Consider the following 24,870-nt stretch of genomic DNA (forward strand, 5'->3'; position numbering starts at 1 on the left):
ACAAGTTAGGAGTAAATTGGTAGACAATAGGTTCCAGGAAAAAATACGCGAAGTTCTATTATTGAAGTAGGTTTTACTGATTCCAGTGAGATAAACAAAGAAGGTACTAGCGGTTACTAATATTACGTAATACTTTTTACGCAGTACTTAAAACGCTGAAATAGGTATTAGTTTTAAAGAATGTGGCAAGTTTCAGATATTTTTTTTATTTAGAGTCGCAAAATACCAACATTGTCCACCATGTATGTCGACGATTTAGAACCCATTTAAAAACTTCTAAATAATTTATAAAATTTTTAAAGGCAGACTGTAAAGACATCTTTGTTTCATGAAATGTAAAATGTAATCTACATGTTGTGTCTAGCGGCATTGAAGTTAATAGCTTAAATATTATAAGTACACTATGTTGTGAGAGAGTTTGATTGAGAGATTTGCTTTGGACGAAAGTCAATTACTAGGTACAAAGAATATTAGGCAATTAAACAGATGTAGAAAGAAGGAGATTTAAAGTGCAAAAGATCCGAGTTATAAACGCAACTCCTCCATTTGAGTTGAGATTAATCCGGGAATTACGGCAGGTTTAAAGGGATAATATAATTTTAGGGTAAACTGCAGCTCCGCAGCGCGGGCGTGGCGGCCGCGGTGCACTCGGCCGTGCAGCGACTGCAGCGCTCCAACAAGGACCCCGACGCACAGCGCGCTCTACAGTTACTTACATACACTAACACTATACTCCAAGCTACCTGACATTATGGTAGTTGTCTTCTTATTTACCATATTACACTAAGATCTGCATTTATCAAATTACCTATCTATAACAGGTGTTCAGTGTGATAGTTTTTTTTATCGTTCACGCTATTGTATTTAGGGGTTGTATCGGATGAGCTTTTTGTTCCCGCAGTAAAGCTCAATATTACTCAGAGCACTTGCACGCTGCACTTTCATAATTGAGGAATTTGTAAATTATTCCATTCTCTTGTCGCATAAAACTGTATTTGAAACCGTCTTTAAAAAGGAGGTGGTTCTCAATAGTTATATACAGTTTTGTTTAGCAGAGAAAAACGTTTGTTGAATCTATTGTTGTCACAATCACTGGTAAATTAAGTATTTAATGTGAGGTTCTAATGGGGAAATAAGATCAAGAAAATTAACGTTTATGAAATTAGAGAGTTGTGTTGACAGTTACAAAAAAGAAATTTTTCATAAATATTTCCATCAATATTATAGTCTCTTGTGTTATTTTTATATAATCTTAATTCCTATGTTTACCTGTATAAAGCATGATTTTTTTCCACCTACGAGACTGCTTTTTGTGGTATGAAATGTTATTCTTGGATTAAAGAAGTACCTTCTGTTTTATTAATTTGATTAGGACTTAAGTCTTTTGACGAAAACGTGTGATAGATAAATGATTTTAAAACTGTTCTGTCCTTATTTATCAATGAAATAAATTTGTTCTTAATACCAATCTATATGCGTATTTATTAATCATTTTCCTTAAGTGTTTTCTTTTTTGCTCTCAACTAAATAACAACATGATATCAAACATATTTGTAGATATTTCTTACTTCTTTTAATGATGTTGAGGAGAATGGCAATAGTAAGTTGAATTATGATTGACTCATAAACATAACTTTGTTTTTACACAGCGAAATTGTTTTGATATCCATATATAATATATACAGATATCAATAGTTCCAGTATACCATAGTAACTGACTTTTGTTGTGAATATTCGGTCGGTCAACTTTATAAAAAGCTGTTTATTAAAACAAACTGATAAACTATAAATACATTGTTTTAATAACAGCTAGGTAGGTATATGGTTTATATTGACAACGTTTCGATACCTACAGTATTGCTAAATTTCACTTTGTCGAACGCAGCACCGAGTTGTTACAGTCAACAGCGTATTAACTATGGTGATCAATAACAAAATGCTGTTCTTGTGAATGGTGCATTACTTAATATGCGGTTGACTGTACGATCTTAATTGGGAATTGGAATGCGTTGATCAAACACTTCGGAAGTCAATGTCCCATTCGATTGCCTAATAATTTGTTTACGGAACGGATTTGTTGTGTAAGGTCATGCTTTTTATTGCCTATTGTATTCCTTTTTGGTTTTGAGCAACAGTCGATAGACCCTGCACATCTTTGTGATTTGTTTAATTACTGAGGGTTATATGTTTTGACAACATACACCTAAAGAAATATCCATAATATTTGTATGTTAGGTCTTTATTTAATCAGAAATTAAATTAATTGCAAATGTGATATGATACCTACATATTTTCGAATAGTTGATGCCTTATGATTTGAATAGTTGAGTGAGAAATAGGTATTGCTGGCATTTGTTTCATTTTTTACCTAATTTATTATTCACTTTTGACTTAGTCAGGTTATTTATTTTAAATTCCATGTGCCAATGCTCATTTTTTTATTGTTATCGGTAGACGTACATAGGTAGGTTTGTTTAAAACATCAAGTTTAGTATCGCTTGCGCAACGAGTAGTCGTAGTATACTCTGAAACGTATTGTTTGTTTTAATATGGTCTAATAATAATACGTTTATAGTGTACATTATTCACACTATTCGTATTCGGCATGTGTTCGCAACAATTGTTTGTTTATTGAAAATTATGTCGGTGTTGTATAAAATATCTCAAAGCGAACGCATACCCACAGTTCCCGATGTTAATACCGAGAACAACTACATGTCTCATGTCTCGTTTATCCAGTCTTGCCAAGGCCGCGATAAGGTTCAGCGTCGATAGCGCACAATCGGCGCACACGGTGGCCAATACGATTTTTATGGTTTGCTTTGCTCATTATCGGCGTGAAGAGTGATAATCCGCGGGTGGAGGCGCCGGTTCCGCGTCAGTGCGTCTGTTTCTGCTGCCTGGCATAACACGGTGTAAATAAGGAACTATGGGGCGGCACCGTGATCGCTGGCGGCGGTAATGTGACGTGATCCAGCTCCTCAGAGCCCGTGACAGTGTTAGTGTTGTGTGTTATAGTGATGACGTCGCCTCCTAAGCCTCCTCAGTTCAGCTTTCCTCCTGAGAGCTACTCTGCTGTGTACACGAGCGACGACGGCGCGACTAGTGTGAATGTGAGTACTGGTGATCGTGGAGTGGTGGGCGGCCATCGTTATCGCGGCGTGCGCGCTGGCACAAGGTCGCCGCGACGCAGCGGTGCATTCACCCGTTTTGTGGACAATATTTGCGTGATGCCTGAGCCGCTGTCGTCTGTCTCATATCTGATTTTCTATTTCAACTTAAGTACAATCCAAAGTCATTATAACCAAAACAGCTAGTTTACTAACTTAACGAGCTACGTGCGTATGCAGATAGTTTGATCCAATATAGCGTGCCATTTCAGATATGGAGATCGTGGTTGATGCATTAAAAATTATCTACCCTCACTACTGCCTATGAAAAAAGTAAAATACCTATACATAGATTTACTACCCAATGACCATGTTAAATTGATCATGTAACAACCAAATAATCCAGTCCATAATTTATTTGCTAGATGTACAAATGATATGTACCCGTATTTCAGCTTTTTTAGGACCCTGGGTCTCAAAGCATAGGTATCTGAGGGTGGCTGTAAAAATAAAGAAAGCTGAAGTGATAGAGAATAAAATGCATATTTTATGAAGTAAATAATTTTACTGTGCCGTGTGGTTCCCGGCACCATTACAAAAAAGAATAGGACCACTCCATCTCTTTCCCATGGATGTCGTAAAAGGCGACTAAGGGATAGGCTTATAAACTTGGGATTCCTCTTTTAGGCGATGGGCTAGCAACCTGTCACTATTTGCATCTCAATTCTATCATTAAGCCAAATAGCTGAACGTGGCCATTCAGTCTTTTCAAGACTGTTGGCTCTGTCTGCCCCGCAAGGGATATAGACGTGACCATATGTATGTATGTATAATCTTACTTGAGTACTTACTAAATTTTAATTTCAAAAACCATATAGTTGATAAGGTATCCGTTCTTAACGAATAAAACTTACACGTTGTTTCCACATTTCTAGGAATTAAATATTTTTGTTTCACACTATTGAAAAATATGCATATATCCTCTTGACACTGCAAAATTTTTGTTAGTTAGGACCTCTGCATATTCAGTCAGTTATTTGACTAGCGGAAGAATTCTTACTTGAAGGTATAAGTGATTCATGTATATTTCCTCTCGTCTACTTAAGGCTTTGATTTGGGCAAGCTTCATAATTATATACTGTTTTTGTTAAATTTAAAATGACGCAACAAGCTGCTAAGCACTGCTTTACCCGCGTTAAACTTAAGTACCCATTTTTCATGTTCCATGAAATTAAGTACATAAGTATAAGTTACTAGAGAAGGTTTTTTATGTCTGTGTGTTAAAATCATCAAATTCAGTCTAGTTATTTTTAAGTTATTTGATTTCAACAAAACATACAAATATTTTGTTTTTATAATATTAGTACGGAAGTATGTGTATGTTTGGACCTGTGTTATTAATAACAATGATTTCAGTCATTTTACCATAGAATGTGTGTCGCTGGCGTTGTATTTCTTTTTATATCTCTGTGTTTGATATTGTTCATCCTTTTCAGAACGGTCTACAGTGCGACTCCTGTGAGATTTCTCCCGTCAGTTCTCCGCCTACGAAGCTCTTCGGCTGCTTTCAATGCGTGGTGCGTGCTGAAAGTAAACCTCTTTTATTTAAATACTCTCCTTTGATAACAAGCAAACCAAAACAAATGTTCCATTCCTATATAAAAAATATAATAAAATAGGTAGTAACTGGCCGATGTTTGAACTTGAATGAAAACTATTGATCAGATTTCAACGCGGTTTTCTCAGATGTTAGGCTTGGTCCAACTTTGAAACTGATACATACTGATCAGCCTATTCAGTGAAATTTTACGGTGAACGAAGTGGGGGCAATAGCTAGAATAATAAAAAAACCTGCATTTTTCTGTTTCAAAATGAAATGTTTCTTTGTATTTCAGTTTCAAAATGGAGTTAGAGATATTCGGAAAGACAAACATGCGACAGAAAAAAAGGTAAGCGAATCGTATAGAATTTTCTCAAGTAACGATTTGTTTCTCTAACTTGTTTTGTACATCTGTCTGCTCACGATAAATTCGAAAACAGGAATTTATTTTGTGTTTTTCTTCAATCTCTATTTACAGTTTCGCTGAACATATAAAATAAGTTCAAAATCGAATTTAACTTTTGCAGCAAAATTGAAGTATACAATTGAAAGTAAGACTGGTATAGGAAGCTTAATACCGATGTATAAGCAAACGATAATATTGTCACAGGGATATAAATATAGACATTAAATATTACCTTAATAATTTTTGCTCTGAACCAAGCTCCGAATTAAGCGATTAGATAACAGCCTAAAATTAGAGTGTTGTATTAAAATTGCCAATGTTAACAGTTTCTAGGAAAATTACACAACTGGGTATTTATCTATTGATAAGTTTATCTTGTTGCCTTAGTCTCCGGAATCAAAGATCGAAAACAAAATAAGTTTTCTGTTTGATTAACTGTTTTACTTGGAGATAAATGCTTTAATTTGCTTTAAAATGCCAGACTTATTGTACTTATTTATTTTGAAAAAAGTTAAATAAATACCTTTTCTCGAAGTGGTTCGTCGTTTTTTTGAACCTTCATAACTTGAGTTTGGGTTATACCAGATAAACAAAATTTTCGAGATATGATGTCAGTGATAGACTTAATAAACCTCCAAAGTTTCATAGCATAGTGCATAGCTCTTATACTTTAGATTTTATTGATATATAAAAAACCCCGATTTCGTCACTCACTTACTCACTGATGATCATCAAAATTCTTAAGGTACTTCCTGAAATCCTAGAAAACTGAAATTTGGTATGTAAGCTAGTATTAGTACCCAAACAACAAAAAAATTATAAAACTTGGAACTTTTACCCCCCAACCCCTTAAACTTGGGGGTGAAAGTTTGTTTGAGACTTCCGCAAGTTTTGGCGCTAGAGGTCTGAATGCGGCCTCGGAGAGGTAAATCTTTTGATAGCGTCGTATAAAAAGTGCTGCAGTGTGTACGAAAAAAATCCGAAAACCCCCCTCCCCTCCCAACTTTCCCTCCCTCACCCCTGTATCTCAGAAATAACAGCACGTTGAAGAATTCTGTTTATTACGGGATCATGTTGAGTTGAGGGGGCTAAAAAAAGTAGAATCTGAAATAGGGAAACTTAATTTTCTGTTTGAGATCTGAAAATTATACACAAGTACAGAGAACACAGACTTTTCATCAAATGAAAACATTATTCAGTTTTTTTTAAATATCTCTTAAACCCTTGCATTACGGGATAAAAGTGTAAGTATTTGTCGCTCATTTTTTCTTTCTACCATAAGCAACCTACAAAAAGAAATGAAATCCCACAAAAACATTTCATGTTAAATGTTGCCAATACGAGACCATATAGCTCGCACTGTCAAAAGTAATCAGATCTCGTGTAGAGCCAAATTTCTAACCCCACATGCCCAGCCCTGCCAGCCAGCCAGCATGTGGGGTTAGAAATTTGGCTCTATTGGCTTTGGCAACATTTAACATGAAATGTTTTTGTGGGATATTATATTCTCCATTGATCATGGTAGCATGGTAGCATCTATCATAATAGTTATTCTTATAAAGAACAGTTAAACATCTTGTTATTTGAAGAAACGACATGGCAAACATTAGTGTTTTCTTGCTCCACTAGATGGATATACGTAACACTCTTATATTATTTATTTGTTAACACTATTTTATTTAAAACGGGCTAAATTCCCGTCGCTCCGCGTTTATTAAATTTTCGGAAATGCTCTTTAGACGCTCCCCTACACTTCCAAGTTCCCACACACCAAGTAAAGTCTTTCAGTCACGGTCACCATAGTTCGGTCACTTCGATTTCACTCAGTGAGAGAGAGTTTTTATATTGATTAATATTTACTTACACTCTACTACTACTAATTGCTTACACGTGCACACGTGTAAGCACTTTAGTAGTAGTTGAACAGGCCCCTGTTCAATGGCATTTTGACACCAGATTTAAGCAAATAAATATAGTGACTTCGTACACTTGGGGTTTCCCGCCCAGCTCCAATATTTGCTCTCAATACTGGATCTCATTTCATTATGTCTGTTAGGTCAACGTTGACAAGTTTACATAATTAAGTGTATGGTGGCACACTTGTAATCAAAAAACTTATTTAAGCGTGTATTTCGTGAGCTTGATGCTAATTTTATTTAAACATGAAATTAATATGAGAATGAAATGCCGATTGTATTTTGCGGTACTGTTTGAAGACCACTAAATATTTTCCTCGTGGCGGTAGTAAAAGGGAATCGTTTTCAGCTAATGCAAGCCATTATGGTATGCCAGTTCTCTTTACGCACAGATTGCAGAAGTCAAACAAGGTCATACGAGTATTATAGGATTCTTTTTTTAGGCGATTGGCTCGCACAGGTCGCTAGCTCTTAATTCTACTTCTATTAAGCCATCAACTTAGCATGGATTTTTAGTTTTGCGACTATAGCATATCTGGTATGGGATGAAGTCGTCATGTGCATATAATAGGGGAATTCTATTAAACCTTTTTACTGAATTAGTTGAATAGGTGATAGTTTAACCAAATTATGAAGTTGTTTCTTTTATTTATTTCTTCTTTAATTGTGAAAACTACAATTATCTAGGTCTATAATAGACATTTAGTTATTAGGACCTAAAAGCCACTCCTAAAGTGAAAGTGGGCGTAAAAGGTGGAGAAAACCTCAGTAAATAGAGATGGGTTGCCCCATCGCATCGCGCTACGTCTTTTTAAAACGTATTCTCAAACTCTGTTTAAAAATTTTGAAGAAGTACTTGAAACAATTTTTCAATTGACTAAATTTTGTCAACCCTCCTAATTATGTGTAATCCACATTCGAAAACTGCGTTCAAATCCGATGAGTTGTTTCGAAGTTATAACGTACGAGATTACGTTATATACGATACGTTTTTTCATCGATAGAAGAAATTTCAAAAAAATTAAAGATATATATTTATTGTACAGGCACTCGATTTTAGTACCTATTGGTTATACACTCTTAACACTTTGGTCGCGTCAAGTATTTGTCGCTTATAAAATTGTTCGCCAAATATCAAAGAACTGAAGTAGGTAGGTATTTAGTGGGCAAATAATCTCATAAGGTTTCCACATTTTTTGTAATAAAACAAACATGGGTAATCCCTAATTCTTTTATTCATTAGTATACGCAGATGAGTAATAACAGCTCACATTGTTTAAAACGGAAACTGTCCTAATAACATAATTGTATGTATATGTTACACTCTTTAAGGAGGCGAAATCTACTTTATACAATAGTTATGTTTAAAAAGTGTTTATTTTCTAATGATTTGTTTCACATTTGGTTGCTTACATACGTCTTTATCCCTTCCGAGATGAAAGACTGAAAGGCCACGTTCATCTGTATGGCTTAGTGATGGAATTGGGATTAAAATAGCGTCAGGTTACAAGCCCATCATCGCCTGAAAGAGAAATCCTAAGTTTGTTAGCTTACATGGTTCATTATACCTAAATCTATTTTCTAATGCCAGATCTGACTCTGACTGAACCAATCGTGTAAAGCAGCAACCTTAAATATCGAATTAATTAATTTATTAAGTATAAAGTCCACTTAGGTAATATTTTCAAGTCAAGTATTAAGGAAAGTTTTTAATAAAACCTATATTCTAAGTGTACGTAAGGCGCAAAGTCACGTGTGCATTCTAATCGTCCATTTCACATTCACTATCGGTAAATCTAGTTTCAAGTGCATTCTAGGACGCTCGGGATAATTGAATTCTGAAGAATTGATATAGTATTATTAGTTCTGGAAAGGTCTCCTAGTCTCCGGGCGGTGAGTGACCTATGAGGACTAGCATCACAGCATCCGTCCGACTCACGTGCGTCACCACAGGGGTCTTTTTTGCTGTTGTCACCTGACACGTGAGAGCATGATCGGAAACTGGGGACATTTGAGAATTAAACTGATTATAATTTCTGAGTTTGACATCCTAACTAATATTATAAATGCGAAAATAAGTGTGTTTATTGCCTCTTTACGCGTTATCTACAGAACCAATCTTCTTAAAATTTCGCGTTTATGTACTTAATTAAGAGTCTCGGGAGGAAAATAGGGAGGTACCTTTCATTCCAGTAAATATGTATCATAGTTCTCGTGGCTTTGGCTAAATTCGCGCGGGCCAAGCTGCGGGTAAAAGCTAGTCACTAATAAATATTTTAGATGGGCTATCAAACTGTCATCGGATTAATGTAAGTAGGTAGTGGTCGTTCAAGGAAAAACAATATTGTAATGTAATGGCGTTCGACAAGTAACCGTACTGGCCATTTACAAATTTAAATTCACCAAACATGTGACATAAAAGTATGTTTATTTCATAACCTTTATGTAACTCCGCGAATACTGTATTTTATTTATTACACGTCGAACCGACAAATTTGAAGATATTTTAGGGGGTAAAGTGATAGGTATCTGTCGGTCACGTTTGTGATTTCTATCACTTATTCATTGATTCCAATCACCTTTCAATGGCAAATAGACTTGCTAATAATGATTTACCTGTGACTATTTGTTGTTCGGAGAAAGCAAAAAATATGTAGCACGTGTTATGCTAATGTTGTTTTGGACTTTCCTTCTGAATCTATCTAGGTATAAGTCTGAATCTGAAATGATTATTTGCCTGAATAACTAAGCCCAAATAGCGAAGAAAAATCATACATAAAGGCAGATTGTAAAAGTCAGTCAAGGGAAAGGCTAATTAATTTGGGCTTCTTCTTTTAGGCGAGGTGCTAGCAAGCTGTCATTATTTAAATCTTAATTTCATCATAGCTGAACGTGGCCTTCAGTTTTGTAGAAGGACCAAAAACGTTTATATCGTAGAAGGAAGAATGCTGTTGCAGAAAATCTTAAAGCCTCAAAGGCTATGCTCAAATATTTTTTCAAATCGTTTTACAGCTTGGAAAGAAACACTTTACTGATTGCCTTTAGAAAACTTTGAGCAATAAGTTGTGTAATACAATCGGGAAAGAGATTTGGAGGCACCACCAGTGCCACCATCAAGTCACGCTTACAACCTCTCCCCGTTTTAATCTGAATTCATTAAGCTGATTTTTCCAGTTTCTTCGAGATTGTTGGCTCTGTCTACCACATAAGAGGTTCAGACGTAATTAGGTGTAAGTACACAAAATATGATTTGCAAAAAAGTGTATCCGATAGATAAGTAGTAACAAGTACCGTTACATTATTATAAAGTTTTATCATTCTATCAAAGCAAAGTAGATAGTCAAGGTCACAGAAATGTGACAAGCAAGACTCATCATAATTTTTAATCAGACTTGTCGCCACCAAAAGAAGGCGAAATTTCTGTAAACACATTAATAGTAAGTAAGTCACGTTTCAGCGGCTACTTTTTGTGAAAGTTAGCCATGTTTAGAATTGCTGTCACTTGCGTGAAAAACGTGTTTTCGGAATAGATTACAATTTGAATGGCCGACCGTGTCCTCGCACTAGACATTCAGGAGAAAAGTGTCGACGAGTCTCATCCATCATACTGTCAAATGCATGGCAGGAATTAACATTAACAATCTTTTCTTTTTAAACTTTGTCGAAAAATATAGTTTTTTAATTTTTAAAATATCTTCTAAATAATTATTATATTTTTAAAACTTTTGATGCGGTTATAATATTGACATCGAGTCTGCTCCACTCTCCCTAATCGTAAAGAGGTATTAAATGCACAGTCAAATCATACTGCGTGTTATATGTAGGTTGAATGATTAAACTCATTTTGATAACATTTAATATCTACTGATAAATAATTGTTAGAACGTCCAAGTAAAGCTGCGGCCCAGAGCTTCGCAACGATGGAAGTTTCATGTTAAAAATACCCTATATGTTATTCCAGTTTATATTCTACCCGTGTATTAAATTTCATCAATATCTGTCTAGTAGATTTGGCGTGAAAGTATACTATCCTAACAAACTTTTGCATTTATAATATATTATATAAAACAAAATTGCATAAAACAAAATCTATAAAATATTGTCAAAAAAGTATTGCAATACCGGACTCATCCGCTTTAAATTATTATTAGAGTTATTTTTAAAGTAATTTTTAATCAAAGGTTTATTCAGCAAGTAAGTAATAAAGTCCGACTTGATTACCGGACTTATTATTATGGTGATCCATAAAGAATTTTTTTTTAGATTTTATGTTTGAATTAACTGATAACTGAGGGTTAAGTACAGATATAAGTCTAAATAGAAACTTGAAGTTCAATAAACACAGAATTTTGGCTGTGAAAAGTTTTTGAATAGTGTTTTACATACACCTTAGTGGTCTTTTAACAGATTTAACATTGCACTAGCTTAAGGCTTAAATAGCGCCACAAAGGTGAAATAACATTTATCGTCTGACACTTTTAATGTCTTATAACTATTGTCATAAGCCCCTTAGGGCTTATATCTTAATATCCGCAGGCAAAGATGATGGTACTTCCTTCTTCTTTGCCAGAAACAAGATGACTAGCGCATTTATTAAAAATGAAACGAGTTATTACCCGTATATTATAACTGTTTCATGTACATACTTGTTCTTAAAATAATGCTTTTTACTCAGAATAAGGTCACGGTTCTGGCAACTTATGTCATTGTCCATTCACGTAATGTATTGTGCCGCGATCGCGGTGCCTTCGCTGTAATTAAATGCATGTTCGCGTTGCATGTAGGGTATTTCGGCGATAAGTAGGCACCAGGCAGAGCGGTGTACTGCCAGAGGTCAGCATTGACGTCAATGGTGTCACGTGACCAGCACCAGTGGCCGATGTGGCGCGCGCGCAGCCCGCAACGCAGCGCAGACCGCACACCGTGCAGAAAACTAATTCAGGCCCTCTATAGATGATATGAAAGAAGATGCTTATTATTGTTTGCTTTTTTTATTGAACTTGATTAGCAGTATTACACGATAGCTGGCGTTAAAAGTAAAATATTAATCGTTGAGAGTTGCTCATACAATATTTGGGAAACGGGTGAAAATACATTTAACAGGACATGTTTATAAGATAATAAATATATTAAAGCGGGAAATTAAAAGATATATTTTAAAAAATATATGCTAATTGGGGTATATCGCAGAGTTCAGTTCAGTTTTATTTTTCAAATTATTTGTTTATTAAGCTGATGCCCATGAATTAAGTCATTTCATTATAAGCTCACATTTTTTAGATATTCCTGTAAATTAAATCCAATAAAAAATAATCTAAAAACAATGTGATATACATTTGAACACGTGTGCACTAACTAATGAGTAATCGTTGCTACAAAGTTGACATAAAAATTCCTATTCAAAACGTCAAAATCTATCGTTTCTAAAAAATATTTTTAAAACGGCTGTAGCGGTAGTGAAGTTTACCTTATCTTTAATAATTTAGTTAGTATGAAAATAAAATTCAAGAATAATGATTAATCCACGCAAAACTATTTTTATAAATAGACAAATTAGCATTCACATGTGATATTCAAGGTCTGGTATTTTTTTAATGTTTGCTTTATTAGAAGTTGATAATGAAAATTTATTGAGTGCTTTGCGTTAATAAAATCCATCTCAATAAATTTGTGGCAATATAAATACTTATGTTTTTATTTAGGCTTACAAGAAATATAAAGAAAAACATTTCAAAAATCATTTTTAAATAAATTAATATGTCTTCATTCCTCTCGGGGCAGACAGACAACAGTCGCTTTCAAATCATTAAGCCCTTCATCTGAACGTGGCTTTTCAGTCTTTTCGAGTCTATACTCTCCGTGAAAATATAAATAAAATAAAAATACATGAATATTTTTATATTGGTAATAAAGTATATTTCATTTTTTCATTCATAAAAGGTTTATTTTAAGTACGCGACTAAAATATATGAAAGAGTTATGTCTGTAATGATTTAAAAAATAATAATTTATTTTATTGAATATTGTAGGTACTATTATATTTAGAGTAAAGAAATTTAGCAATAATACAGTTCGTATAACAGATATAACGGTATTAAAATAAGTTTACCGTTGATTCCATTTTATTATTGTTATCACATAAGTTTGCTTCGGCAAATTATAATTTGGCGAAAACACACTAATTCATACGCGATACAATAATTAATAAAAGTCCGTCAACAACGCAAAGCCTATCACATCCAGCGGTTCGGTGTATTATAAATGTAAAGGGGACGATGCCCTGTCATTTTCCGTATCAAGTGCGGCTATGATGAATGTTTAATCGTCATTATATTAACAGATTAATCCTAGTTTCATTTCTTAATCCCAAGATAGATTCACGTGTTCATTAGAAATGCTAAGTATATTATACACGTGACTAGATTAATCCAGTGCGGAAAACAAAAGGTATAATAATATGTACCTCACTACATAGGAATAATGAGCATTGTCCGGAGTAATGTTCTGATAACGTTAATAAAAATATAAATAGTCTGTGTATAATTATATATCTAGTAGTCTATGTATAATTTAGTGTCCGACCGAAGGTCTATTTTTGGCCGAAGCCGAAGCCGAAGCCGATTAATCGGCTATCGCCACAACCTTCGGCCGAAGCCAAAGCCGAAGCCGAAGGTTTATATTCTCTCAGCACTCAGTAATTAATTTTGTTCAATATTGTCTACAAACTACAATTAATATTAAAATCATTTCAAAACCTCAATATTGAAGGTTTATATATTGACTGTCTCATATAGAAGTTGATGATATATCATAGAGGTGGTTGGTTTAGAGATAAACTAGCTGTTGCCCGCGACTTCGTCCGCGTAAATTTCGAGTTGAATTTTAATCATACAGTCAGATACAGACAGACAAAAAATGTAAAAAAAAAATTCTCTATCCGTTTCAGTCAAAATATTAAATGTACAGAAAAAATATTTGTACCGTTTTATTATATGTAGTATTTTGATTTTCAGTTTTTTTACATAAAATACTCAAACAATACAAAAAAAATATATTTAATAATAAAAAATATCTACGGGCTAACCACTGGACCATCGAAGCCGTTGCGTTGGTGTCGAAATTAAAGTAGACTACATACATATGGTCACGTCTTTATCCCTTGCGGGGTAGACAGAGCCAACAGACTTGAAAAGACTGAATGGCCACGTTCAGCTATTTGACTTAATGATAGAATTGAGATTCAAAAAGTGATAGGTTGCTCGCCCATCGCCTTTCACTTATATTTATATGTTATAGGTATAATGCCGTCGTATAATGATAAATGACTTTGAATTTTTAATTTCGTAACTTTTTTGCAGGCATACTGATGCCTTGAGTTCATTCAAATGTCGATAACTTTTTTTTGTGAACCGATTTTGATGAAACAAACTTTAAATGTTATTCTGAGTTAAAACAAAGCAATTGGTGAAAGTTTGAAGTAAATCGGTTTAGTACTTTCGGAGATAATCGTGATCATACATACAGACAGACAGACAAGAAATTAAAAAAAAATATTTTTGCTTTCTTTTATTCATTCTAAGTGTCCCTCTATCCATTTCAGTCGAAAATACTAAATGTACAGACAAAATATTTTTACTGTTTTATTATATGTATAGATAAAAGTTTGTGATTTACCTACTGGTAAAAAATAATGATTTGATTTCTTACAAAAACACTCGTTTAAATACACGTACGGACTTGTTTTGATGCATGCAATCAGCAATGTGATATTTTGACAGTGACTCCCCGCCGCCTCATGACTTTCGTAACAGTTCGTTCAATCTCGACGGTCGCTCGGACCTTCGGCGAAACCTTCGGCTTCGGCCTGATTTTGGGCCGAAGCCGAATGTTTCGCCGAAGGTGGATTTTTTGGCCGAAGGTGGCCGAAGCCGAAGCCGAAGCTTCGGTCGGACACTAGTATAATTATAGATTTCCGTTAGGTGTGTTCGAGCTCTAAAAGTAGGTACAAATTTAAACTTTCAGTCACGTGTTATGTGTACTTAATGTAAACGTTATTTTATAATTATTTCATAATCTACCTATGTCGATAATCCCTTTCCAACTAATATTGTAAATGCGAAAGTAAGTTTATTTGTTTGTTACGTCTTCACGAATTTATATTACATATATATTCTTGTATTATTTCATATAATTAAGAGTCTGGAGAAGGACAAAGGATACCTTTCATCCCGGTAAAAACTATTCCCGAGGGATTTGCCAAAAAAAAAAAATTGTTTCGTTCCTTCTTCGACTTTTAAGAAACACTTTGCAGGGAGTTGGCCATGGATTTTTTAATTTAGTATTATGTATATTTCTTTGAGGATGTTAACTATTATTTTAATGAAATGCATTGTTTACACAATCATATGCTCCTAAGTGCCACTGAGTACCATTGTATCTTCGAATTTGTTTATTTAAGAGCCTATTCGTTTAAGAAAAGCAACAAAGCAGTTCGTGTTATGAACTGCACTTTTAACATAGGAGTTTCTGAAATTCGGACTTGGTAAAAAAAGACCGAAAGTACTATACGTAATTATCTAATTCATGCTAGACAGCCATATGCTTTTTGGGAACGTTTTATTGTGATTAGCATTCAATTTAAGGGAAACCTATCGAACTTATTTATTTATTATCACATAACCTATACTCCAACAAACTGAAACCTACAGTTTTGTGAAATTCGTATAAGTTTCATGTCCACTGTGTTAAAAATACCGGTATCTAAAACGCTTTGAATTCTTACCATTTTATGACTTCAAAGTTAAATGAGATCGTACATGACGTGAAAAGATTTGGAAAAGCTTTTATGGTCCAGTCGGTAATCTGAATGACGCTTCGGGAATTATTGATTTTTTGCCAAATAAAGCAGTATGGTTATACTGCTTTATTTGGCATAATATGGTATAATGTGCCGAGTGGTTCCCGGCATCGATAAAAAAAGAATAGGACCACTCCATCAAGTTTCCATGGATGTCGTTAAAGGCGACTAAGGGATAGGCTTATAAACTTGGGATTCTTCTTTTAAGCGACCTGTCACTATTTGAATCTCAATTCTATCATTAAGCCAAATAGCTCAATGTGGCCTATCAGTCTTTTCAAGACTGTTGACTCTGTCTACCCTCAAGGGATATCGACGTGATTATATGTATGTATGTAAAGTAGTATTCGTTTTTCTATGAGATGAGATATACGTACTAGTACTAGTTCATTAAAATTCTTGAAAATTAAATACCTACAGGATATTGTTCCTGTAATATTTCGTTTAAACGACAATCTACTAAATTAATTCAGTCATCTAGCTCAGTGCCTGTGCAGTTACTTTTTAGTAGATTACTCTAATATATAATTAAAACTTTTCAAGTACCTATAATAATTTAATTTGTAGCACATAATATATACTTTCCAAATCAAAAAATCCAATACAAGTATATACAAGTGTATAATGTCATTTTTGAACGCAAAGAGTATTATTTTGATAAAAATAAAACATCCACTTGTCTGGCCAAAGGGGTTCGCTCGCATACATAAATTATAAGATTGACGCCAGACGCCATCGATTGTTCGCCTCTTCTTATGCAACTGAATAAAAATATGTTCATATATTTTGCTCAACTATGAAAATGTTCCGTACACGATATCTTTTTATCTTCTCTTTCTGACTTTTTGTGCTCCAGTTACATCTTCACCTCTCTGGAGAGGAACCCGCTGCGACTTTTCACCATGATGCTTTGGATAGTAACCTTTTACACAATGTGACTCCCGTTTGACGTTCACAACCTTTTCAAGGGAAGCCTAATTCAAATTGGATCATGGAAATGCTCCACTAGATAAATGTGTTAATTTCATTAGTCGCTTTTGAAAAGGGATGGAGTGGTCCTATTCTTAAGTGCCGGGAACCACACGACACACATTAATAATTATATTTATACGGATCTCCACAGCTCTACTGCGTACAAATATCAAAGGTACGTTAACATCAATCTCATGGTTTCATTACCAATTTTAAAAAGATGAGCCGAATAACTCAATGTCTAACGTTGTGGCATCTTATTTGCTGACGAACATGGTACTCGAAATAAAGATGTGTTGTTTCGTTTCTTATTACATACATACATATGGTCATGTCTTTATCCCTTGCAGGGTAGAAAGAGCCAACAGTCTTGAAAAGACTGAATGGCCATGTTCAGCTATTTGGCTTAATGATAGAATTGAGATTCAAATAGTGACAGGTTGCTAGCCCATTGCCTAAAAAGGAATCCCAAATTTAAGCCTATCGCTTAGTCGCCTTTTGCGTCATCCATGGGAGTGGTCCTATTCTTTTTTGTATTGGTGCCGGGAACCACACGTTTCTTATTGTTTATACCAAAACAATTTTCATTTTCATAGTTTCAAAAACAAACACTATTGCTCTTTAATTTTTTTCTTGATTGTTATTATTATTATATATTATTGTTTTAAGACCTGGAATGTCGCTGAAATGCATCTTCCTTTTCGTGGTCTAGACGTTTATGTCTTTGGGACATTAGTTTTTCGCCAGACAAGTGGATTTAAATCTCTTATTTCAGATTTTAATTTGTTTTCATTAATTGTATATGCTACTATATCTTATTTAGGTAGAAACTCTGTTAGGTATTTTTATCATAATGAGAAATTTCTTATAAAACGCGATTGATCTATAGACTATTCATTTATCTAGAGGTATCTGCAAAAAGGTAGAATGACTGACGCTTAAACTTTCCGAGTAGCTTTCGGTGCACCATAAAGGGTAGTAAGTACATCGAAGTCATAACCCTGACCCGTAATAGTATCTAAACATGTGTGACTACTGCATAACTAGAATCGAATCAGGTAGAACTCAATTAATAAAAAGCCGGTCATAATGTCGTCAACAATAAAGGTAATGCAGCTACCTACAGTTCGAGCCCTGCCGACAGTCACGTACGCTTCGAGGCAGCATCGGGGCACGAGCCTTTGCTAATTACACCAGGGTTTATGCAGAAATAATGCATCCACTTAATACTTTTTATAGAAGACTGTATTCGTTGAAACTATCAATGCGTTGGAACTATCATAGAAGGCGTCCGCCTTTGTCCACGATCCTAGAGTGCATTGGCCAGGCTTTTTCACATGAAGCCATACTCTTGTCTGAAGATCAAGAGTGACTACAATATATGGATGTTTATATTTATATTTACTTGCTTCATATAGCGTAGTTTCAAGTGTCTTATATTTCTTTATTGTTTTAGTTTATTTCAATAAGTTTATCTGTAAATTAATGTTCGGCGGATTTTTAATATTGATTTTAAGGTTACTCAAGATTTTATCAGAAGATTGAATCAGCTAGAAGACAAGTCATTGCGCTGCACATTCTTTGTGTGGTTGATATTGTGTTCCATCTTGCATACAACATTCAATATAATGTACCAAAATACGTCAATAACTAATAGAATATTAATTACGATATAAATATATTACTAAATGCCATTAGGAACGTTGTAATTAAGTATGTTATGATTGTTACCATTAGAGATAGTGTCATTTTTGGAAACCGATTCACAGAGCGTACGTGACCAGCCAACTGTGCCAAACAGTGATTAAGAACAGAAGGCGTTTCTATTAATTACTTATTAATAACCTTTTTTGGAAATTTGAGGTTTTCCTGTTCGATGTGTCCGGCAATTGTGTCGCAATTTTCCCACACGTTGATCAATATTATCTACATCTTAGTTATTTCATAATACCATCGCAAACCCATCATTATAAGGGGAAAAATATGGGATAGTAATAAATATGGGATTACTTTGCTTTTAACATGCTTTCAATTAAATTATGTCCTTTAGCTTTAGTTTCAGTCCCTGAAACATACATAAAATCATGCTTTTTTGCCAGAAGGCTATGATCTCTGCATGGTGTCTAAAAATTAAGGCTTATTATGTTCCACTTCTCTCTGGGCCTTCGGTTGTAATGTTTCACTTGCTTTAGTATTTTAAGCTTATTCAATTCCTCAGGGATAAAACCTGGCATATTTAATGCCGTTTGGACGAAGGAGCAATGGCCGATCATCACAGATGACTTTAAATGCAGACGTAGCAGGGTAACGCACTCGAACCTATAAATTATGCAACGGATGCATCACTGACCCTTGCGTGACGCGACTGCAGGGAGATGATCCCGTTCCACATGATTCAAAGAAACAAAGGAACTAAACGACACTCCATGAACTTATTTAAATTGAGTTCAGTATGAGTTTCAAAATATGACGGAAAGATTAGAGATATCTAAGACAAGAGCATTTAAATTCTTTTTGATTGTTGATGTTCATTTTCATGTCAGATAAAACCGTTGAATTTATCAGTAGAGCTATAAGAAAAACCGTAATTAATTTAGTAAAAGGCATTGAGAATTCGATCTATGTAGATTTTTTTGTTAGGGTCGCGTTTCTGACAATAATAAACAAAACTGCTTTTTTGTAATTTTATCTTAACGTCTATTGTTATTGTCCAGGATAAAATTTGACCCTTTAAGGTATTTTATATCGTTAATATATTGGGGACAAGGTGAAAGGTTGATTGTTTGACTGTAGGGCAAAGGGCAACGTTCCCTCAGGAGCAAGTTAAAATGCAGACGTCTCGGGTAATGCACCGGTGTCCGGAGACTATGCATTATGCAAGCGATGCACCAATGACCCCAACGAGGGCCGCTGCGCCTGCGCATGATCCCGTCGAATGACGTTTGCAAATCCTGAAAGATTAATACGATAACAGGAAAAATGATACGGTCGGCGAACAAGTTCGTAAAAAATTAAATTGATTGAACAAGTATCCTGCAATTATTTTGATAATACCTTATTAATAGTCCGGTTTCGTACTTATCATAGGTAGGCTACTGAATTAGATCTATTCCAACTTAGTCAACTTTTCCCTTCCACTACTTCCGACGACAGCTCCTACAGTTATTTTATTTTTACTTGAGTAATGGTTTGCAAACTAAATTAAAAACAGTAGTACCTACTAGTAATAATTTACAGTCTGTAAGAATTTGCGCCAAAAATATCTTACTTGAGTTCCATTTAATTTTGTTTTATATTATTTCTATTGATCTTACAAATTAGTATACTTACAGTTGTTATTTGGATGACAAAACAATAAATATTTCGATTTAGGTAAAGAATCTTACGTTCTTACAGTCATCGTGAGAAAAAAAAAACTTGCACATTCAGGTAATGATCGAATATGGTTCACTTGCAAAGGTCAGAAGAATCGGAAATTCCAGGTTACAGCCCTGTCATATTAGTTTCGCCTTTTTGCGTATTGGTACGTACAGGTACTGCTTGGCATTAATGTTAATTATCCTTCTGGAAAACTAAGGCTAGAAACTGAACTAGTTTTACAGAACGTTTACTAGAAAATAATAATAATAACAGAAATAATCAAGTACGTAGTGCGAAAATTGGGGTTAACCGTGGGTTGAATGATACCTAATTGGACTTGACTAGGAATCGTATACTTGTAATAATATGAAACGATGGCATCTCCTCACACTCGGTGCCTGCGTGTTGTGTATTCAACTAGACGGACAGATAATGATAATGATCCTATTATACATACCTATGGGTACCTCTTTTTTTGTACAATGGATGCATTTTTGTTGGACCCAGCGGTTTAGCCTGAGCCCTCTAATGATCATCTTTATATTTAGAGTGATCTGTACATAATGTTTGCAGCAAAAGCTACAAGATTTATAAAAAAATGACACAAAAAGATCTGGATAATAAAAAAAAAAGATATCCTGGAGGAAGCAAATTTGCGATGAATACATAACTATTATCATAGAAATACCTATATACTTTTTATATTCTTTTTATTATTATTTTATATCTCTTCCTTGTAATGTACTCGTAATAAAGTGTTTTTACTTAATAAGTCCTTACTTTTTATAGCAAAGTAAACGATTATATTTTGTTTAATTATAAAGTATCATAAAAAAATATACACGTGCGATTGTTTCTTAGCACAAGAGGTGTTTTTTTTATATGTTCAAATTTATTATTGTAACCATTTCGAAACAAAATGAGTTGAATGAATGTGGAAACTTTTGTGAAATGCCATCTGATTACACAATATAAATGTTTCATATTTAAATTAGATGCTTATTTATTTTCGTTCAATTTATGAGTGTAAATACTTAGAGAGTATCTTTTCCGAAATTGGCCTTATTAACGAGCAAAATTGGCATCAAGTTCAATGACGTCAATTAATAGAATTTGTATGGCGATAGGTCATAATTAATTATAGAGTTAACAGACTTTCTAGTTTAGTTTTAATTTTTAGGGTTTGACCTTGAGCTTAGGATAAAAGCTTTCAGCAAAACTACAAAATTGCCAAAGTTTTAATTTGGGTTTTGTACGATTGTGTGAACGAGATACCAATGTTTATTAAAGATTTGCGCAGAGTAATATTATAACTAAGAACTACTATATTATTGGTGTTTACCATATGAAAGGATTAATTTTGAGTTAAAATTATTTTAGGTATCAAGTTTCCTTTTTTAATAGCTCTCCATCAAAGATGCAACGTCATTCATTGAAACAACATATTTGAATTAGGATTACTGTAACACTGCGTGTAAGAAAATAAAGAGAATATAGAGTCGCCTTCAAAAGTGGTGATGATCAGATTAGGAAGTAAATGTTACCATGATACTTAATATGAAATCAAAACATTAGTTTAATGAATGTCATGTAATTAATAAGCAAAAAAGGATGAGTAACAAAAATAATCTGATTAGAAATCTATACATATAATAAAACAGTAAAAATATTTTACTGTTTTATTATGTAATACGAGTTATGTTTTGGGACCTCCTTATTTTGTCTCATGAGTAAATGGGTACACAATAAAACCGACTTGTGGGCGTTGAACGGGTCGCATGTTCAAATCAATCTCGGCACAATTAGATGCGTCGTCGCAGTAGGTATAGCGCTGAGAAGATTGTTATTTATGTCAATTTTTGATTATTTACAGCTGCGCCCGCGTAGAACTAAGAAAATATTTTTTGTTGTGAGAATTCTGAGATATCAACTTAGTGTTCCTCTACGCTCCCTAAGGAACAACATACATGCATATAATATCGTCTATATCCCTTGTGGGGTAAGCAGAGCCGAAAGCCAAGCAGGGACTGAAAAGCCAGATTCAGCTGTACCTATGACTTAATGATAGAAATTTGTCAAATAGTGACAGGTTGCTAGCCCATGGCCTACAAGAAGAATACCAAGTTTATTAGTCATTTCCTTAGTCGCAAAGAATATAGATAGTAAATTCCATCTATCCCGAATAAACCGAAATATTACCGGAAGTTTTGCTATTTGTCAGTCAGTTTACGCATCAGTTTTGAATAAATTGAAATTGTTAATTTGTAAAGTGAAATAAATCTGAAGTTGGTACGCTTGTACCATAAGGTCATCAAAGTAAGATCAAATTCGCTTCAGAAAGTTGGATTTGGTATTCTAAAAATGTTATCAGATAATGCATTTTAGACATTTGACTATCAGTGGTCTCTCCCTATTCAATAGCAACTTGCGAATGTTTTTGTGCATTGTTGTATGCTGTTATTGTATATCGTAGGACAATGTAAGTATGTTTGGCATAAATTTATCATATCTGAAACATTATAAAGAGAAAATCTCGGAAAACATTAAAATGGAAATATCATTCTTGTGAGAGATACTTCAGTTTGCAAATGTTAAAATCATTGACCGCAGGCTTTGACGCATTTCAGCGAAGTAGGCGCATAATCGAGCGTTGGGTCTAGGTACTTCATTATTATTTAGAGAATGCCCCAAGCCATCACCATACATAAGAGATGACGTTTTGCAATTCATGAAATCGATCTTAAATTTTGATTTATTTATGTTTGGTTTTAAATGCCATAAAATATACCTTATTGATGAACATTTTAATTGCAAACATTCTATGGCAGAAATCGACGAAAGGCGCCTTTCTGCGACATATTATCAATAAAGTATCAAGGGTTACTTATATATGTATTCAAAAACATATTTAAATTTCAGAACATGGGGGGTTTAAGATTCCTCCCGGTCAACCGTGGCGTCATAACTTCAACTCGCAAATATTTCTTCTACGCACTTTGTTACAATTGGAATTTAGATATTTTAACATTTATTTTGGTAAACATACTTATGTACTTTGTTTTTGTTGGTTTGTAGTTCCAGAATTCTATCGTTCCTCTCCGAAGAGTAATAGGGTCGCGATGGGCACTAAGTTCACCGCAGGGATTTAAAAAGGAACCCATGTCACCCATGGTCCACCTCTTGTTATTCACCCTGAGCCGGGATAGAGCCTCTATAGAGGTATGGCTTTGGCGGTAGCATAACCAAAGTGACTTTCACCAGTAAAGTGCTGGAAAAGATGAGTATCGTTATTATGAAGAACCGTTCTTCCTGTCCCCTACAGCTAAATTGCCTGCCTCAAGGCCTAGGGTGGGCCTCGTTTCGACTTCCCAAATAATGAGTGATGATTGGGCGGCGGAAGCTGATACCGTCTCTCATTGGTAGCTTTCAGGGTTGGAAGCCGTCTCAGTTTTAAGTACGCGTTTTCGCATTTTAGAGAGTGAATTGAGAGTGGCCCGAGAGCGTGCCGTGATGGGAGTGCGCGAGTTTGAACTGTGCACGGACTGTGAAGCAACATCTGTTGTGTGAAGATCACTGCACATGCACACACAACAACAACCACGCGATGCGCCAGCGCCACCCGCATTTTGTTAGCGATGGCATCGTGTGCTTTGGGTGACTTTGAGTCCCACATAACCAACCTTATTCGGTGGTTGTGCGGGCAAACGTTGGTTTACGTAAAAAAGGGGATCAATTTTTCCTCTAATGGTACGATAAGGTACATATAAGTTAGTTCGTCAATATTATCATCTTTGCGACTTTTAAATTTCCTATTTTGACAAACATACCTATGTATATATCCCTTGCGGGGTAGACAGAGCCAAAAGTTCCGAAGAGTTTGGCAGGTGACAGGTTGCTAGCCCATCGCCTAATTGAAGAATCCCAAGTTTATAAGCCTATCCCTTAGTCGCCTTTTACGACATCCATGGGAATGAGATGGAGTAATCCTATTCCTTTTTTTACTGGTGCCGGGAACTATACGGCAAAATTAATGTTTTTAACTTCTATAATCAGCTGTAGGTCACAAATTCGATACCCATGCTGACTAGACGATCTCAAGAGAACATTGACTTCAGTGACTATCAAATAATGCCGGAAATAGTCTTCATAGATTTTATCAACCAAGGGACAAAATGATTCTTTCTATTTATAGAAGATGATTAGATTGTACGGATACTAGATAGTATTGCAGAAAGAACTAAAACACATCTAGCCGTATCTAACTGGACAAAATTCTTAATCTTTATCCTTTCTGTTCTGTTTCAAAAGGTTTTGATTAGATTTTATAAATCGTTTGAAATGTGAAATTCTATAAGCTACTTTTTTATACGAGGAAAAATGCTTTTCCGCTTAACTTAAATGCGCTATTTCAGTATTCATTATTTAGTTTTTCATATAGTCAAATTAGGTATTTATCGAGTGGTGAACGGAAGCAGGAACATTAAATATAATTTGTGTACCCCAAGCGGCGACAGGGCGGACAGGTCAACGTCGCTTGTAGATCACATCTACATTTCATTATATCTCTGATTGTCTCCTGGGAGTATTTTAAGAAGCTTCCTTTTAAATATTTAAGGCGGTGCTGTATAATGAGCCAGGCTTCGGGCAAG

At 34.7% G+C, this 24,870-nt stretch overlaps 2 protein-coding genes across 2 annotated transcripts in view; both read left to right on the top strand.

The window, feature by feature from the left end:
* LOC106139079 (rotatin) overlaps positions 1–1,472 on the top strand; it is a 34,826-nt gene extending 33,354 nt beyond the window's left edge. Inside the window, exon 33 of the mRNA XM_060944343.1 lies at positions 604–1,472. Within this exon, the coding sequence (XP_060800326.1) occupies positions 604–747 (144 nt within the window). The 3' untranslated portion in view covers positions 748–1,472. The remainder of the gene's footprint in view (positions 1–603) is intronic.
* Positions 1,473–2,490: 1,018 nt separating this feature from the next.
* LOC106139125 (inositol-trisphosphate 3-kinase homolog) overlaps positions 2,491–24,870 on the top strand; it is a 74,909-nt gene continuing 52,529 nt past the window's right edge. The window contains exons 1-3 of the mRNA XM_013340500.2: positions 2,491–3,113; positions 4,607–4,687; positions 5,006–5,059. Of these exons, the coding sequence (XP_013195954.1) occupies positions 3,021–3,113; positions 4,607–4,687; positions 5,006–5,059 (228 nt within the window). The 5' untranslated portion in view covers positions 2,491–3,020. The remainder of the gene's footprint in view (positions 3,114–4,606; positions 4,688–5,005; positions 5,060–24,870) is intronic.

The sequence above is a fragment of the Amyelois transitella genome, chromosome 5, assembly GCF_032362555.1.
Source record: "Amyelois transitella isolate CPQ chromosome 5, ilAmyTran1.1, whole genome shotgun sequence".
Classification (NCBI taxonomy): Eukaryota; Metazoa; Arthropoda; class Insecta; order Lepidoptera; family Pyralidae; genus Amyelois; species Amyelois transitella.